This window comes from Phodopus roborovskii, unplaced genomic scaffold (genome assembly GCF_943737965.1).
Source record: "Phodopus roborovskii unplaced genomic scaffold, PHOROB, whole genome shotgun sequence".
In the NCBI taxonomy this organism is placed as follows: domain Eukaryota; kingdom Metazoa; phylum Chordata; class Mammalia; order Rodentia; family Cricetidae; genus Phodopus; species Phodopus roborovskii.
The window spans coordinates 25060807-25078341 of NW_026126407.1; the positions used below are offsets into that span (position 1 = coordinate 25060807).

The window sequence follows — 17535 nt, forward strand, 5'->3', positions numbered from 1 at the left end:
CCTTGAGTAAGTTTTTAAAACCTCTGGATGTTTCTGTTTGCAGAGGGTATATTGCCAGAAGTTTCTTTCACTGGTTCTTAGTACTAAAAAAAATGCTATATAGAAAAGAAAAAGCCTATACACATTACACATTATTCTACCTTGACCATTGAAAAGGCAGGTTTGTATAGTTCTCATAGACACACACCTTCGTTCCAAGGTCAAGGGCAGACTGTTATGGGGAGGGGGATGGTTACAAAATGCTGGATCTGGGGGAATGGCTCAGTGGGTAAGAATGTCTGTTGCACAAGCATGAGGACCTGAGTTCAGATCCCCAGAACCCAAATAAAAACATGAAGTAGTCATGCACACACTTTTAACCCTAGTGTCATAGGGGCAAAAATATGAGGAACCCTGGGTCTGGCTGGCTGCAGTCTAGCTCCAGGTTCAGTGAGAAATCCTATCTCCAGAGAGTAAGCAGGATACCCAACATCTAGGTGGGCGCGCGCACGTGCTTGTGCGCGTGCACACACACCTCCACCAAATAAATAAATAAACACTTAAGACCAAGGCAATGTTTTATATTTTTATTGAGATGGTCTCAACTCATCAAGCTGTACACCAAAAAACAGTCAAATATTTCTAAATATAGATTACAATCCAATTTTTTTTTTTCAGAAAGGTGAGGGAGACTAATGGCCATCATCTATGGAAATGCGCCATTCAAGATTCCCAGTCTCCAAGAACATCCACAAAGGGGGAGTGTCTACCTAGAAAACCAGGGTCAGTCCACGGTCACCCAGATGTATGTCTCTATCAGAGCAATGGGTTTACCCTAAGGGACCTGGAGATCTGGGGGTGGGATTACAGTCATTAGGCATGAATGACACCTTGATGTGGATCATGTAAACAAGTGTTCTGGCTTCCCTCAATATTTTCAGAAATATTTTCTAAACCTTTCATTTTCTTTTATGATATTCCCATCCCTCACAACACCCCCTCTCACTCCTCCCCCTGCAAAGAGGCAGCACCTTGAGAAGTGCTTGAATTCTGGCACCAAAAGCCACGGTGTTGCAGTTCCCTGTGCCAGCTGCAGGTCTGCAAAGACTGAGTCTTTAAGCCTTTGGCTTGACTCAGTATATGTGTGGGCATGCACGACCATGCACCAGACAGGCAGTATCAGTGACAAACACAGATGCAACGGTGAGTTTGTAGCCATCTCAGTTAGTGTAAGCAAACTCTTCGTGTGCATAAATCTGTACATGCATAAAAACAGATTTCAGAGAGCTGGCCTGGCTGTGGCTGGCAGGAGTAAAATTCCCAGGCCGAGCTGGCCTCAGTCAAGCATGGAAGATCAGAAGATGGCACCATGGTGTAGAGACAGAATCAATTGCTCCTCAGGAAGCCACAGTTCAAGAGCTTTCAGGCGAGATGAAACTGTCCACACACTATGGAGGGTAATCTGTACCTAGTCAACTGCTACAGATGTTAACATTTGCAAACACCTAGGCTTTTATTTGACCCAAAAAACAAGCTGACACCTAAAACTACCCACTGGTACATCCAGAAGGCATTGGAAATGCCTATCAAGGATTTCAGAGGAATGCTAAGGTGGTTTAGGGAGGTGGGATTGTTTAACAGAAAAAAATAAAATCCTTGGTCCCTTTCTCAGACCCCCTCTCCTTTCAACAGGCTGTCCTATCCTGAGTGATGTTTTTGTTGTTGTTTGTTTGTTTTTTGAAGTGTAAAAACAAAGACACAGATTGCAACTTCTCAAAAATAAAAAATAAAATTCATTTATTGAAGAGGAAATTTAACACATCAAGATCCATGTGTTCAACCCAACTGAGACCTAGACGTTCTGACATGACCCACATATGTACGATCGCCCTACTGAAATCGCATCTGAGGAGGCGCGTGACACACAGTGCTGTCTAGCTCTCAAGACTCTGTACGGCAGTTCTCTTGTTCCTTGATTCGAACGTTCACTGACAGTTTACAACACAGACATGGAATCTTATTTTTCATTAAAAAGAGAGAAAGAAAACAGTTTCTTCAACATCACCTTGATTTAAATCAAAGGACAAACACCATGCACCTTATAGCCCATTGCTCACTTCTTTTTTCTGATATCTGCCTGTGGGGACAGTTTAATGTCCCTGACCAGGAATGACTCCGGGTACACAGAAAAGGAAGGAACCAATCAGGCGGAAGCTGGCGTAACCAGCAGGACTAAAGTGCCTTCAAGTATTGACCACAATTTCAAAGACAAGCCAGACGGCTTGCTTTCCCCTAATGGCCTCTGATTTGTAATGTACTTTAGAAAATGAAATTCTAAAGTCGGCTTGGCGCCACCCTGCTGATTACCATGTCCCACCACTCTGTCTGGTTCCTGTAGCAGGTCTCAAGCAAGTCTCAGTGTCCCAGTGGGAGTGGTGGCTGGGGCTGGCCAGTAGAGAAAGCAAACCCATGTCCAGCGCCCTCGGTGTATACAGAGGACGGAGAATGCTGTAAACATGATCAAAGCTCTGTACTTCCTGGAAGGATCCAAAGACATGACACTGAAGAGAGGGAGAAATCTGAGGATGAGAAAGCCTAAGGACAAGCTCTGGGATCTGCCTTCAGACAACTGATCACACTAAACCCATGACTTCCAAAGGTGAGCACCTTCCATAGGGGTGGCTAGGGAGGCAAGGTGGGTGGGGCTAAGCTAACCCTCACCTCTCCTGACCCAGACAGCAGCACATTACAAATGATGCCACTAGTAAGGGCAGGGTGAGCTACATAGGCTGGATCACATCTTCCCAGCAAGTACTCACATTCAAGTCTGGGATAACAGGGTCTCTGAACTTCGGGTATAGGCAAGGACCAGGCAGCCTGTCTGCCCTTAGGGCATCTGGATGCAGGCTTCCTCTTCACAAAGCCTTACTGTTCTGAGTGTTTTCTCACCAGGTGCCACCTGGCTCCCACCTGATGGCAGAAGAGGCTGGGAGGACCCTGAGGGAAGGTTCATGTGAGCCCTTAGGCTGTGTGCTGCACAGCCTGGGACTACTTGCTTAGCAGCTGCCTGGTGTCCATCCAAAAAGGTCCTGGTCTTCCTGAAAGAGTCAAGCCACCAAACTGCCAGTGTCTTGGGAGCACAGCAAGAGGTCACACCAAGGAAGCTTCCACTAGCCCAATACTAAAGAAGGCACTCCACATGGTCTCATGCCAGGACCCTGAAAAGACAGCTGGCCTTGTGCGTTGGGTCTTGACTTCCAAAGCCACCTGGATAGGGGTGCCTCTAACGGTTCTGAATACAATGTCCCTCCAACCAGGAATCCATCCATGTTCAGGTGGCTTCTAGGAGAGAGCCTGACCCACAGCTGGTTGCTAGAACCCAAGCCCAGAAATAGCAGGTCAGTATCAGAACCTACTTTGGGCATTTTCCAGCTGGAGACTTCCCAAAGCAAGGCATGTGTGAAGCCCAGCTGGCTGGCACCTGGCCATATAAGCACCCTTGGAGATGCTAATGAGCAGAAAGGGTAAAAAAGCACTGCTTTCCTAGGGGCTAAGGACCTGCAAGACAGCAGTGCCTTCTCCTAGCATCACTGCTTGGACATCCACAGTTGTTGCTGTTGTAAGCCAGAGGCCACACTTCCCATCCTTTGACCTGGAAGTTACTCGGCAGACTTTGGACAGAACAGCAGGAAAGGGCTTGGCTGCAAGCTAGGGCCATAGCCCTTCTAGCTTCTGTCAAACACAAAAGCAAGACCCTGTTAAATTCTTGCTCCTTTCTCTATAAACCAAGGTTCAAGGCAAATCCTGTCTCTAGGTGAGAGCCTGGTAACCAGGATGGAGGACACATGAACCACTCTGCCATGTATGCACGTGTGCATACACACATATGTGTGCAGTCACACACACAACTCAGGTATGGGGAGCTATTGACTGCCCTTTGAAAATCCTTCTTACACCAACAGGGGAGCAGTGGCAAGCTACAGACTTTCTTAGCTGCCTCAAAGGCCCACCCTGAGGAGACTGATCTAGAAGCCATGTGATTCTACAGGAGGCATGATGCAGGGTGGAGATAGGTCACAGTTAGTGTTTAGTGGTTCCTTGGAAGCCCAAGATACAGAGGCAGCCTGGGGCAAGGCAGGACTTCTGCTCTCTCCCAGGAACTGTAAACAATGACCCTTGTGTGTTGTGTCTAAGTTAGAACCCACACCTCTGTCCTCAGCCAGCACACCACAAGTACTTCCGAATGCCCATATGGATACAGTCTCATAAATGGAAGTCCACACATGCATGGATCTCCTATGGGGGGGGGTGTATGCTCACATGATCTGTTTAAGGTCTCTGAGCCAACTGGGTGTGGCGGCTCAAGATAGCAATCTCAATACCTGAGGCAGAGGCATGAGGACTAAGAGTTCAAGGTCACCCTTGACATAGAAAAGTTCAAAGCCAACTTTGGTGACATGAGACTGTGTCTCAAAAAACAAAAAAACAAGACAAAACAAACAAAAAGAATGGCCCCTAGGCCACTCAGCCAAGAGGGTGAAGGACATCCATGGTCCCCTGGATCAGGTTTCTTTGTGGCAGGAGAAGCCATGTGCAAGCTGCTGGGGGAGAAGTGGTCCACCATGATGCCAGGTCTGAAGTCAGATCCCAAAACCTAAGCTTCAATAAATTATAAATACCTCCAATCTGGGCAGCATCTCATTATCTTTAAGAGCTAAAGGAATCAGGAGGGCAGTATTATGACCTACACAGAGGAAATGAGAGAAGAGGTGGTGTGGCCTGTGGGTCGGGAAATCCAGAAGCCTCTCTGGACTCAGCTGGGTGGGAGAGTGAGGTACACAGCATTTGGGAGCCCGATGAGAAAGAGGCCTGGCTTTATAAAACGTCAGAGTCCCCGCTTATTTAATCTGGCCTTGGCCCTGGGAAGGGGCAAAGGTCAGGAGCAGGACACTACCTAGTAAATAAAGTGAGCTGTGCGATGGGAATAGTTTAGGTGTGGCAGGTCAGGTGAGGAAGGCCAGTGCTGGGGGAGGGGGGCATGATGAAGGAAAGCAGAGACTGCACCACCACAAGTGGAGTGTCTGCTCCCCACCCTCCCCCACAACTCGGTCTCACCTAGCCCAAGGTACCTAAGGGTCCAATGCCAGATGGAGGAGTGCCCAGGCAGCAACCCAGCCTTTCTCCAGAGGCTGAACCATACCTGAGGCTGAGGGGACACTACTGGGAGACACACAAGGGTGGGGCTGGGCAGGTGCAGGGAACACACCCAGATCCTTATATGAAGGCACTGGTGGAATTGGTAGAGGTGTCACCATGGCTTGGCTGGATCAGCTCACACAGAGACTCGTAGGTCCCCACCACGAAGCCCAGGAAGCCTAGGATGCTGATAAGGGCATCCTTGGTGATGGCCAGGGGGCTCAAGCCCTCCCCATAGAAGGTGATCACCTCCAGCAGGGGCGGGATGATGAGGGCCAGGGCGCTGCTGCTCATGGAGCCCACCAGGGAGATGACCAGGTCCAGGCGTGGGATGAGGATGGCCAGAACACCTGCAGAGAGAGGGGACATCTTTGGTCAAGAATGCCTGAGACTATGCTCACTGGCCAGGAAATTCAGCCTGGGACCACATTTGGAATACAGAGCTTAAAGGAAATCAGGATGCTATTTATAGTCCAATCTCTGGGCAATATGTGATCGGAGATGTAGAATTACTATGGTCTCCTGGCTCATGACAGCACCATTACAAGTTACTATGTCATGATTGCTTTAGTATGTATCCTAGGCTGCCACTGAACTGGAGATCTTCCTGTCTCAGCCTTGCCTTCCCTCCCCTCCCCCAACGCTGGAATTACAGTTGTGTACTGCTCTCTCAGCTGGTCTTCTATTGAATCTCTCCCAAAGGGGAGGGTGGAGGTGGGGTGGAGAACAGCGGGTGGGCCTTCCTGAGGAACCACTCACTTCCTTACACTGATGGAGCTACACATACAATCAGTCAAGTGCCAAAGAGGAAGGAATATACATTCCCAACACTTCCTCTTCCAGAAGACACCATGATAACTTCATCGAGTGCTTTCATGGGGGGGGGGTGGAGGGGGGCGGGAGTGGGGGAGTGGTTCTGCCTGAAGATCCCCTTCTAGGGAAAGCCCACCATATCAACCAGCCACGTCGGTCTTGAGACAGTGCACAGTGTATATTTTGAACTGGTTCTGCAAGCCAAAACTGGGCTCAAGAGACAGCTGGTGACATCCCATGAGCCTTGCAGTAGATGAGAGCTGGAGGGACACACAGTAGATTGCTCCTACCACAGGGCACTGCCGGAGCTGCTGTACCCAATCCTGGACTGAACTGCTTGCCCTCTCAGGGGTCTGGGGTCTGAGTCTCCCTTTGCCTCTGTCAGCCTCATAGTACCTGCTCTGAGTTGCAGGGTGGAAACATAAGCAAGGCAGGGAATTGAGTCCAGGAAGGGTGAGGGAGTGTGGCTAGGGGTATAGGCTCTTGGAGTGCCCTGTCTCATCTCTCAGCCCCAGCACCAGACTAACCCCAACTAACAAACAGTGACCAAAGGGGGTCACTCACATCAAGAACTTAAGAGAGCTTAAGTGACAAACAAGCAAACAACCTTGGAATAAACCTAACCAGGTGAGAGCCAAAAGAGAGATCTCTACAGTGAAATGAAACTTTAAAAAAGAAAGGAAAAAAAAAGTCAAAGTATTCAGCAGTGGCGGCACACACACCTTTAATCCCAGTACTCAGGTGGCAGAGACAGGTGGATCTCTGTGAGTTCAAGGCCACCTGTTCTACAGAGTGAGTTCTAGGGCAGTCAGGAATACACAGAGAAACCCTGTCTCAAAAACCAAAACTGTATGATGCTACAGAGGCTGGAAAGGTGGTTTAGCAGCTAAGAGTACTTACTGCTCTTGCAGAGGACCCAAGTTCAGCTCCCACCACCCATATCAGGCAGCTCACAACTGCCTATAACTCCAGATCCAGATCTAGGAAACCCAATGCCCTTTTCTGACCCTCGTGGGCATTGTACCTTAAAAATAAAATCCATTAAAAAAAAAAAAAAAAAAAAAAAAAGAAGTCTGGGAACTGGAGAGAAGGTTCAGTGGTTAAGAGTTGGCCGCTATTCCAGAGGACCTGGGTTTGATTTCCAGCACCCACATGGTGTTCATAACTCCAGTTCTAGGAGCGTTGATGCCCAGGCATCAGGCATATATATGGTAAACATCCATACACATACAATCAAAATAAAATAAGAGGTTGGGATGGCATCTCCCTATTTTTCTTGGATTTATAAGTTGAGGAAAGGGAGGAAATGTAAAGAAAACATTAGAGACAGCAATAAAAACAGGCCACCAATAAAGTGTGCAGATATAATTGAAAACAGTCACATAAAATGGAAAGTGACTCACCAATCAACTTTGCCACAAGAACTGAATAAACAGAGAAGAACAAAATGAACCCACACAAGTACATTTGAATTAGTGCTACCGAGAAGCCTCTTCGCCTCCCACAATTACTTCAAAGTCTCCAGGGAAGCCAGGAAAAGCTATGGAGCTGGCAGAGATGAAGGGGCTGTCTCCTTTCATAGGACAATGAACCAGAACAGATCACAGGGGATGGGAGAGCAGAATATGCTCTCAGAGATCAAACACAGCCCAGCCCTGTGAATGTCCTTCAGTACAAAGGAGAGTGAGGCCCAGATTGAGCCAGGAAAATCAAAGCAGAAAAACTGAAGAGAATCTAAGACTGAGGTCTGGAGCCACTGACTATCACTTCCTGCAGGACGGGGTAGGACTAATCCTGTCAGGAAGCAGGTCCTACGCTTTGGGACATTATGCAGAGACAGACCTACTTTTTCTGTAGGGTCCTTATTGGGAAGACAAGTTATTTGAACAATATATATATATTTGTCTCTTCCAAAACCCTTTAGATTGAAGAAGCAGGCCCTCAGAGCTGATGAGACAAGACACTATGCACACACAGAAGCAGTCACCTCAACATTTGAGCTAATCTGTTCTTGGAGGACATACAGCCTAGTGTGCACCGGGAGCTGCTGCAGAGGGTGAGATCAAAATGCAGCTTGTGTGGTTGCTCCAGACCCTCCCTAGCTTATCTGTCTCATGGGCTGTTTCTACCAGGAGAGGGGCTAGAGTCTGCCAGAGGGTAGAAGGACAAGCCTACTTCTCAAGCTATGAGTTCTACAAAGGGCTGGGGGATCCATGAGGACCAGACTCAGTTTATAAGACATCCTTAGGAGAGCTGCTCAAGGTTAAGCGGAAGGATCAAGGTCACCTCCTGAGTTCTAGAGAGTTCTTTCTACATAGATGCCAAGAAGGATGGTCTTCTACCCACTGACCTTGCAGGGAAACAATGAGTCAAGTGTGGTGGGCCGCACCAGTAATCCCAGCACCTGGGAGGTTGAGGTAGTAAGATCAGAGGTTCTAGGTCATTTAACACCACAAGTTGTCCTCTGATCTCAACATAGATCCTGCCATCATACATGCATATAATAGTAAGTAAAACAAGAAGACATTCAACTCCATTTCAATATACAAATATGTATGTATACATATACATACATATTTGTATATGCATATGGATGCACCTGAGGGGGAAGGAAAAATCATATAGACCCATCTTAATTCCAAAAGTGCAGGCTAGGATTAAATAATTTAAGGACATTTTCAGGGAAGTTTTAATATAATAAGCAATGAGGCACTTACCCCAAAACAATAAAACTAACACAGAAGCCCAATTTGGCAAACTGCTATCTCCTGGAAACCAAATCAGAAATTAAGGACCAGTTGGTTAGGGAGTCCCTGGTTTAACTCACAGAGGCAGTGAGGAAAAGTTAATTTTTAAAAATTGGCCTCGCTTTCAACAAACAGAACATAAGGTGATCTTCTGACTTTAATGTTTAACTCATAACCCTTGACTCAGGATAGAGAAAAAGGGAATTAAAAACAAAAAAACAGAGGTAAAATAATCTCCCCAGCTCAAGACGGACAGCTTTTTTTAAACTACAAACACATACTATTAAGTCCTCATTACAGACAAGGTAAAGTGGCTAGCTATTGATCGACTGAGAGAGACAAGGGCTTGTGTATTCTAGGTTAGCTTTGAACTCTTGACCCTCCTGCCTCATCATCTTAGTGCAGGGACTTTGTACCACCATACCCAGTATATATGGTGCAAGGGTTGAACCCAGGGCTTCACGCACACTAGGCAAGCACTCTACCAACTGACTTGTAACTCCAAGCCTCTGCAGTGCCTTTTAGATATTTATCTATTTTAGATGGAATAGTAACAGTGCTTCTATTAAAGTTTTCACTACTCACTATGGATGTGGTTGAAGTGGCTATCCATCTATCCAACCATCAGTTCATCCATCCATCCATTTATCTATTCATCTACCTTTTTATCCAGTTATCTGTCTATCCATCCATCCATCCACCTATCCAGCAAGTCAGCCATCTATCCATTTATCTGTCATCTACCCAGCCTTCTGTCTGCCTGTCTATCATCTATTGAAACAGGGTTTCATATATCCCAGGCTGACCTCCAACCCCTGATCCTCCTACCTCTACCTCCCCAGTGTTGGGCTTGCAGGTGTGCACCACACCCAGCTGACGCAGTGCTGAGTGAGGATGGAAGCCTGAGGCTTCACGTATTCTCTGTAAGCACACTACACACTGAGCTACATCCCCAGCACTCTGAGTGGCTTTCAGATCATTGCCCATTTAGGTTGGGACAATAACAGTGTGTCTTTGTTCTCTATTGTATTTTAGACCTCATCTATAAACTACTGTCCTTCAGGCCTTCAACTCCAGCAGTATGGCTGTGTGCCAGGCTCTCAATGGAAACAATTCAAATGTCCTCGAGGCTTTAAGTCAGTGGTTCTCAACTTTTCTAATGCTGTGGCCCTTTAATAAAGTTCTTCATGTTGTGGCGACTCCAACTGTAAAATTATTTTGTTGCTACTTCCTAACTGTAATGTTGCTATTTCTATGAATCATAATGCAAACATCAGACACACAAGGTATATGATATGTGACCCCTGTGGGGGTCATGACCCACAGGTTGAGAACAGCTGCTTTAAATAAATGCAGAAATAATCTCTTCTACTCACATGTTATGCAGACCATCACAGTGCGCACACAAAGGTCCACTATTAGCTTAAAACGCTCAGGCACTCGGGACACAATGACCGGGATGATGATCTCAGCTGCAACGTAGAACTGGAGAGCATATGTGAAGAAGATGCCTATGGAGTACAGCAGCTTCACAGACTGGTACAACCTGCAGAGAGCAGGTGGTCTTAGCAAGCTGATGGACAGAGGCCAGGGCCACCCCTGCACCCTGGAGATAACTCACATGGCCTTCAGCCTCTGAAGTTTTAGGCCTGCTTTTCTCTCTCCTCACCCTCCCCCACACAAACACACACACAAAATGCAAATGCAAAATGCAAAAAACACACACACAAAAACAGTCCTCCATAGCTTTTACATAAGCAAATACTACAAAAATGAAATGTTAATTCACAGATAATTGGCTAGACAAGTCACAGTGCCCCCACGTAGCTCTTCACAACGAGGGGGTAAGCCAGGTACATCACAACCCTAGCACTCTGGAGAATGAAGCAGGGGGACCAAGAATTCAAGGTCAGCTTCTGCTATATACTGAGTTTCAGACAAGCCTGGGCTATGTGACAACTACAAAAAGAAGGAGGAGGAGAAGGAGAAGAAAGAAAAAGAAAACAAAGAAAGACCCCCCCTCCTCCACATACACACCCACACTCACACACCTCCGATTGACACAGTATGAATGTAGAGACTGTCCCCATGGTGTGGTAAAAGGATGTCTGTACTCCTGTATGTCTGAAATCTTTGCCCTGTACACAGGAGCAAATACCTTTCAAAAACAACTATTAGACTCAAACAAGCCTATTCTGCTCTTCCCATGCAATTCAGGGTATCTTAGAATCGGTTGCAGTGAGGGGACTGGAAAGCAACACAGGCCCCTCCCCATCCCAACAGGGATGCCTTTTATCATGGATCTCTGAAACTCCCTAGCATGCCAGACATGACATGTGGTACTCCAATTTTCCACCCCCGAGGACAGTGCTTTCTAACCTGACTCAGCACACACAGGAAGTGCCACTCTGTCTTCCTTCAGCAGAACTCCACCTTCATCAAGATTTGTGCATATGGCAGTGAAAGGCACTGGCCACCCTTGGGATTAACTTTAATGTCTTATGTTTGTAATGAGAACAGGTCATCGCTGTAGTTGAACTAAACACCTACATGAGTTCTTAAGCTGTAAGAACATCCCAGAAAAGACAAGTGTGGGTAAAAAGTCTCATTTGCTAAGTATAGATAAGAAAAACTCTTTGAGGGACAGGAAACAACTCAGCTATCTGGTGGTGCTCTGAGTTAAGACCCTGAGCCCACCAGGGAGCTGCTAAATCTGGAGTCAGGAGCGCTCCCTGCAGGGACATCCAGGTAAATGCACCTGTACAGAAGCATAGGGTGAGCTGAGTGCAGCTGAGTTGGGCATCTGAGGGAAGACAGCTGCTCACTGGGGTCAGATGGAATGGGCTGCTGTGTCAGGTGTTCCTGAGCTAGTCAGCCCTTGGGGACAGGGACACAGTCCCACCCAGCCTTTGAAGGTACATTCAGTCCAGACGGAAGGACTGAAATCGCTCTGGACAGCAGTCTACTTGGTTGGAAGTGCAGTGAACTAAATCCTCAGATGCCTGCTGGCTAAGAATCCTGTGCTACACCCTGACCCACTGAGCCAGCATTTTCTCTATTTGTGCTCACCGCTCAGAGTGCCCTAAAATAGGCTGGATGGAAAGACTGCTCTAGGAGCCTGGCTGTTTCTGACTGTGCACAAAACAGCTGCTCTCTACAATAAGGTTTTCAACTTCCAAGCAGAGACAGCTTAGTGCATGCTCTGGGACATCTAGGCACTTCTGCGGGTCTCAGCATTCCCTATAGCATGCCCACCTAGGAGAGACAGTCAAGGAAGGACTCCCAATAGCCAGCAGTCCACAGTGAGATGTTCCCACTTGCACAGCATGCCTGTGACTGCCCAGACAGGCCTGTTCTCCTCCACAAGCGTCTGGAATGACTTTAGGTACAGAGTGGATACTCGGGCCTTCCAGGCTCAGTATTTCCCAGGAAAATGCCTTAACAAAAAGATGATTCACACATGAATTCGGTACAAGCTGCTGTAGAAATCACAAGCTCAGGGTAGCCAAGTGATAAGAAAAAGGGACATTCTGACCTATCACCTCCTGGAAGTTTCCAATCTCCCTCTCCCCTCCCCATACATACCAGCAATTGGGCAGGTTAAGTGTGATGCTGCCTTTAATAGCATCTCCAAATTGCAGGTACCCCAGGCTCCCCAGGCTGATATAGAGTACAGTGACAAGGGCCATCCCAGAGTACAGGATAATTGGAAACTTCTGTGAGTCCTTCATTTTGTTCTCAAGGGGTAGAACCTACAAATAAATAAATAAATAAATAAATAAATAAGTAAATAAATAAATAAAATAAGGGGAAAAGAAGAAAGAAAAGTGGACACAGCACAAAAGTAGCATTGTCAGTGCACACATGAGAACCTGAGTTCAGCCATCCAGAACCCAGAAAAAATTCCAGGTATGGTGGCATGAATCCGTAACCCCAGTACCTGATAGAGGTGGGGTGGGGTGGGAGGACAGGCTGACCAATGGACCTCACTGACCAGACATCAGTTTAGCTGAAGCAGAAACTTCTAGGTTCAGTGAGAGATGTCATGTCCAAAAGTGAACAGTGCCAGAGGGAGACATTTGATATTGACTTCTGGCCTCCAAACACAAAAGTGCATACACATGTACACACATGCACACATATGCATGCACACATGAACACATACATGCACATGGAAACACACACAGAGCATCTTAGAAGAAAATAGAATCTTTCTTGCCAGACTCCCAACTATACTCTGCTTCAGTACACAGTGAAGTCATTACTCTATCAGCAGCTACACTCTCAGGCATACAAAGGGCTTCAGAACCCACTGTCTAACCAGGAGTGAGGGGAGGGGAGAAGTCAGAGGCTGGGGGTGCCCTTTGTCTCACAGCAGTGTGGCCCCCAGCAAGACTCTGACACTTGTCTTGAGACTGCAGCCTCCAGCCATTTTTTTCTAAGCATTGGCTTCCTGTGTTTAATTTTTTCGTCGGGGGGGGGGGGGTTCTCCTGTACCTGACCGGTGTCCAACTACCTATGTAGCCAGTGATGCCTTAAACTCCTGATCCTCCCTGTCCCCACCTCCCAAGTGCTGTGGTAATGGGCACATGCCACCATATCCAGCTCAAGAGATGATTTCCAGCGGGGTTTCCTAAGCACTAAAGCAGACAGTGGGACACTAGGATGCTGGAGAGCACTCAGGCCCAATCCACAGTACCCCTCTTACCACACCGATGCCTTCAAAAGCAAAAACTGCCGTGCCAAAGAACAGAGGATAGGTCTTCCATGGAGCCACCAAGGGGAGGTGGCCAGGGTCTGGGATCCCCTGAAAAAGATGAACAAAGCCAAGGGCTATTCAGAGATTCAGGCTTTGAATCACAAGTTGAACCACTCCTCCTCCATCCAAGATTTCAAAAGAAAGAAAGACACTAACTCACAATCAAGCTGGGACAGCCACCCTTCCTCTGCCTTCAGGTTGGGAAGCCCCTACCTGCTTTGGATAAAGATCTGCCCCCAAACCACAGCCACTCACATGCTGATGCCTGCATAAGCCCCATTCTTCCCATAGGTGATCCCATCCCTAGACATTTGATATGAAAAAAAGAAACTCAAGAGACAGAAGAACCGAGCAAAGCTACTTAGCAAAGAAATGGAAAACCATCTTCAATACTCCAAAAGAAGAGATCAGTTAACCACATGTCAAACACATCACAGAGTATTATACACTATGCAAAAAGTAAAAGGTAAAGGCAGATATGTGGGGTGCATGCCTGTGAACCAGAGGCAGACATGGGGGGTGCATGCCTGTGAAGCCAGAGGCAGATATGGGGGGGGTGCATGCCTGTGAAGCCAGAGGCAGACATGGGGGTGCATGCCTGTGAAGCCAGAGGCAGACATGGGGGGGGTGCATGCCTGTGAAGCCAGACGCAGACATGGGGTGCATGCCTGTGAAGCCAGTGGCAGATGTGGGGTGCATGCCTGTGAAGCCAGAGGCAGATATGGGGGGGGTGCATGCCTGTGAAGCCAGAGGCAGACATGGGGGTGCATGCCTGTGAAGCCAGAGGCAGATGTGGGGGGGGTGCATGCCTGTGAAGCCAGAGGCAGATGTGGAGTGCATGCCTGTGAAGCCAGCACTTCAGTAGGAGGCTGAGGCAGAGGATCAGGAATTCGAAGTCAGTTTGGACTCTGTATGTGAGACGGTAAAGGAGAACATAAAAAACTGACTATGAAATAATATTGAGGAAATATTTATTGCATTATAGCCAGGAGGCTGAGGCAGGAAGGTCAGAAGTTCAAGGTAAACCTACAATATATAGTGAGTGAGCTTGAGGCCAGCCTGGGCTACCTGGTCTAAAAAAACCCAACCAACCAACCAACCAAACAAACAAACAAACAAAAAAAAAACAACTCCAACCCCAAAGTTATATAATAATCATAATGTAGCTATGCAAACATCCACAGAGATAAAGCTGGAAGACATGATTTCTAGACTAGTCTCTTCCTCCCACAGCTTATTTTTTTAATCAATTAGACCGAGCACTTTAAACCTACCAAGAAGCACAAGGAAAAGGTAGCAAAATGATTTTTTAAAACACCGAAGCCAAAGCTAAGGGTGTACACATGTACACATATATGTATAATTTTAATTTTTAAAATTTGACTAAAAAAAAAAAAGAGAAGCATTTGAGTATGCAGGATATATATAAATGGGTATCTCTGCTCTAAAATGAGACCTGAGCACAAGATCACCTAGTAATTACTTCTGAGTTGCAGAAGAAAAGATACTGGAAACAAGTGCTACCCATGGATTAGTGACTGACAGCTACCGGGTTTATCTGCCAATCAGAGGGAGCTGTGAGTACGGAGTTTCACAGTTCACTGGGTGCTGTGGGTGCTGTGTGACTGAAACAGGTGGACAGCACAGCCATCATTCCATCAGCTGAGTGACTGGTGCTGAGGATACTGATCTACAACCCAACCAGTGAAGGAGACAGTTCCCTAGACAAGGAAGCTTGCAAATTATAAACACAAGCTCAACTCTACAATACCAGTAGCATAAAAGCTCAAGAAAAATGCCATAAAACATATAGCTTGAAAGACCTAGGTGGGATAATTTCTTTGGCCTGTCACTGGAGGCCTATCTGGGGTGAACATTTGTTCCCACCTCCCCAGGAAACTGCAACATCTAATTTTAATATGTGGCATGTAAGTAGTGTGTGACCACTCCATTCGATTTCTCATATTCCACGGGATGGGGAGGGGCCTGGGATTGTACCTGGACGATGAACTGGTAGATGGTGATCAGGCTGACCAGCATGCTGATGTTGGCCAGCAGGGAGAAGATGGACAGCACGCGCAGGTTCCTGATGAAAGACAGCAGCACCAGGAAGGGAAGGAAGGAGAGCATGTAGAGTCGAGAGTCCATGGTGGGCATCAGGACCACAGTCTCATTGCTTTGGCAGTTGTTGGTGGTCCCGTTGGCTGCCTCTATCACCTGGAAAGAGAAGAAAGGAGGAAAGCCCTTGGCGACAGAGCCCATGGGTATCCGGCTGGAGAGGGTCCTGACAGACACACAGATCAGGTGTGTGAACTTATGTAGGCACCTATGGCTGAGGAACCTTCCTGGGAGTCTTTCTTGCTGCAAGCATCTGCGTTGGGTTTGATCATGTTTCATAAAAGACAGAAGGGTGTGGGAGACAGATGAGGGGCATTCCATGGTCAGTTCTTCCGGTTTTGATCCTACGCATTCCTGCTGGTGTCCAGGAAGCAGAGGGGAAAGCCTGCAGGCCCTGGTGCAGCTATAACTGGCATGCCTGAAGTGAAGGCGGACACTCTAAGGAAACACTTGCGTCCTTCTTTCTGGCTCTCTGGACTCTGGAACCCTAGGCAACTGGAATTCCCCCAGGAATCTTATGCTGAGAACAGGAGGGGCCCTGGTGCCAGCCAGGTGGGAAACCAGTCTCCTGGAAAAGGAATGGGATTCCACACAGTACCGACAGACAACCTGTCAAACCACCTTGCAGGAGAGACTGGAGCAGGGACAATGGTGGGCCAGTGACCACAGGGCCACACCTTGACCAGGGCTACTTAATTATAATTATCTCTTTCCCTCTATTTAAGCCTTAATCTCCTGTCAGGACCCTGAAGATGCACTTGGTGGGGATCCACAGATCCTTCTTCCCAGTGAGGCCATAATGAACAAGTCTTTGTCTGCTCTTCATTTTCAATTCTATTCCCTTAATTGACTTATTCAGGACATGTGGCTTCCCTTAGCTTATTAGAGAGCTAAGGCACAGGCTCTGACCCTAACTCTATTAACACAGCCTTTAGGACCAAGGATTTAGGACCACATCGGCTTCTGTCAAGGGCCGAGCAGCCTCAACAGAGCAGCACACTCTACAGATAAAGGTCCACTTCGAAAGGCTTCCACGGGAGTAACGCTAGAGGGCGCCGTCCACCGCAGCTTCCTCCAGCCTGCTGCCAGGGATTACAAAAGCTCCCTAAAACCAGCCCTTGAAGAGCTTCTCCATATGTAGGGATGATGTCCGCCAAGTAGAGTCAAAGGACCTTGAGCCAGCTGATGGCAACACAGGCAAGGCGAGTCAAGGTCTCTTTACACCACAGGTTTTCAGAGGAGAATCAAATACCCAAGGTTCAAACCCAAACCATTTTGGCTTGGGGGAGAGCCTTGAACAAAATCTCCACTTGGTTCTCACCCTTCTCTGTTTTTCAGAAGAACTCTACCTGTTTAAAATTGTCAGCCAGAAACACAAAGTAGACGCAGCAGAATCCCAGCTGAGTGACAATGAGGAAAAAGTCCACGATGTGCCTGCAGAGAGGACAGAGGAGTACAAAGACCATCAAATCCGAAGGTTTCCTGGGAGATCACCACTTGAGCAGCAGGTGACAGGCGATAAGGACAGGCTGTGGTAAGAGGACACAGTATGCCGATGTCACCAGCACAGACTTTGGGGGTGTGTGTGGAAGGGCTATCTACACTCTGCAAGCCCTTTCCCTGGCTCTTGTCTTAACGCATGAGCTCAGGACATCGCCAGAGCACAGCCTGGCCCCTGGCCCTCTCCTGCCCATCCACTGAACTTATCTTCCTTCCTAAAGCTACAGGGGGCCCTTGGCAGGAAAGGGCAGGAAGCAGGCCCTACTCAGCCTCCTCCTACAACTGGGACCCAAGAACTGATCTCGTTGTAGGTAAATACACAGAAACAGCTGTGCCAGAGCTGTCCTTGGGGCTGAAACACCATGGCCACAGCTGGTGACAATCTGAAACTCCAGTGAGATGAACAAGGCTACAGACCCTTCT

General features: G+C 47.5%; 1 protein-coding gene across 1 annotated transcript in view; it reads right to left on the reverse strand.

Annotated features, from left to right (window-relative positions):
- Positions 1-1749: 1749 nt before the first annotated feature.
- The window catches only part of Slc36a1 (solute carrier family 36 member 1), a 37889-nt gene continuing 22103 nt past the window's right edge, over positions 1750-17535 (reverse strand). The window contains exons 6-11 of the mRNA XM_051180647.1: positions 16962-17046; positions 15493-15711; positions 13444-13542; positions 12321-12487; positions 10112-10281; positions 1750-5525 (exon numbers count right to left, since the gene is read on the reverse strand). Coding sequence (XP_051036604.1) covers positions 5254-5525; positions 10112-10281; positions 12321-12487; positions 13444-13542; positions 15493-15711; positions 16962-17046 — 1012 coding nt within the window. The 3' untranslated portion in view covers positions 1750-5253. The remainder of the gene's footprint in view (positions 5526-10111; positions 10282-12320; positions 12488-13443; positions 13543-15492; positions 15712-16961; positions 17047-17535) is intronic.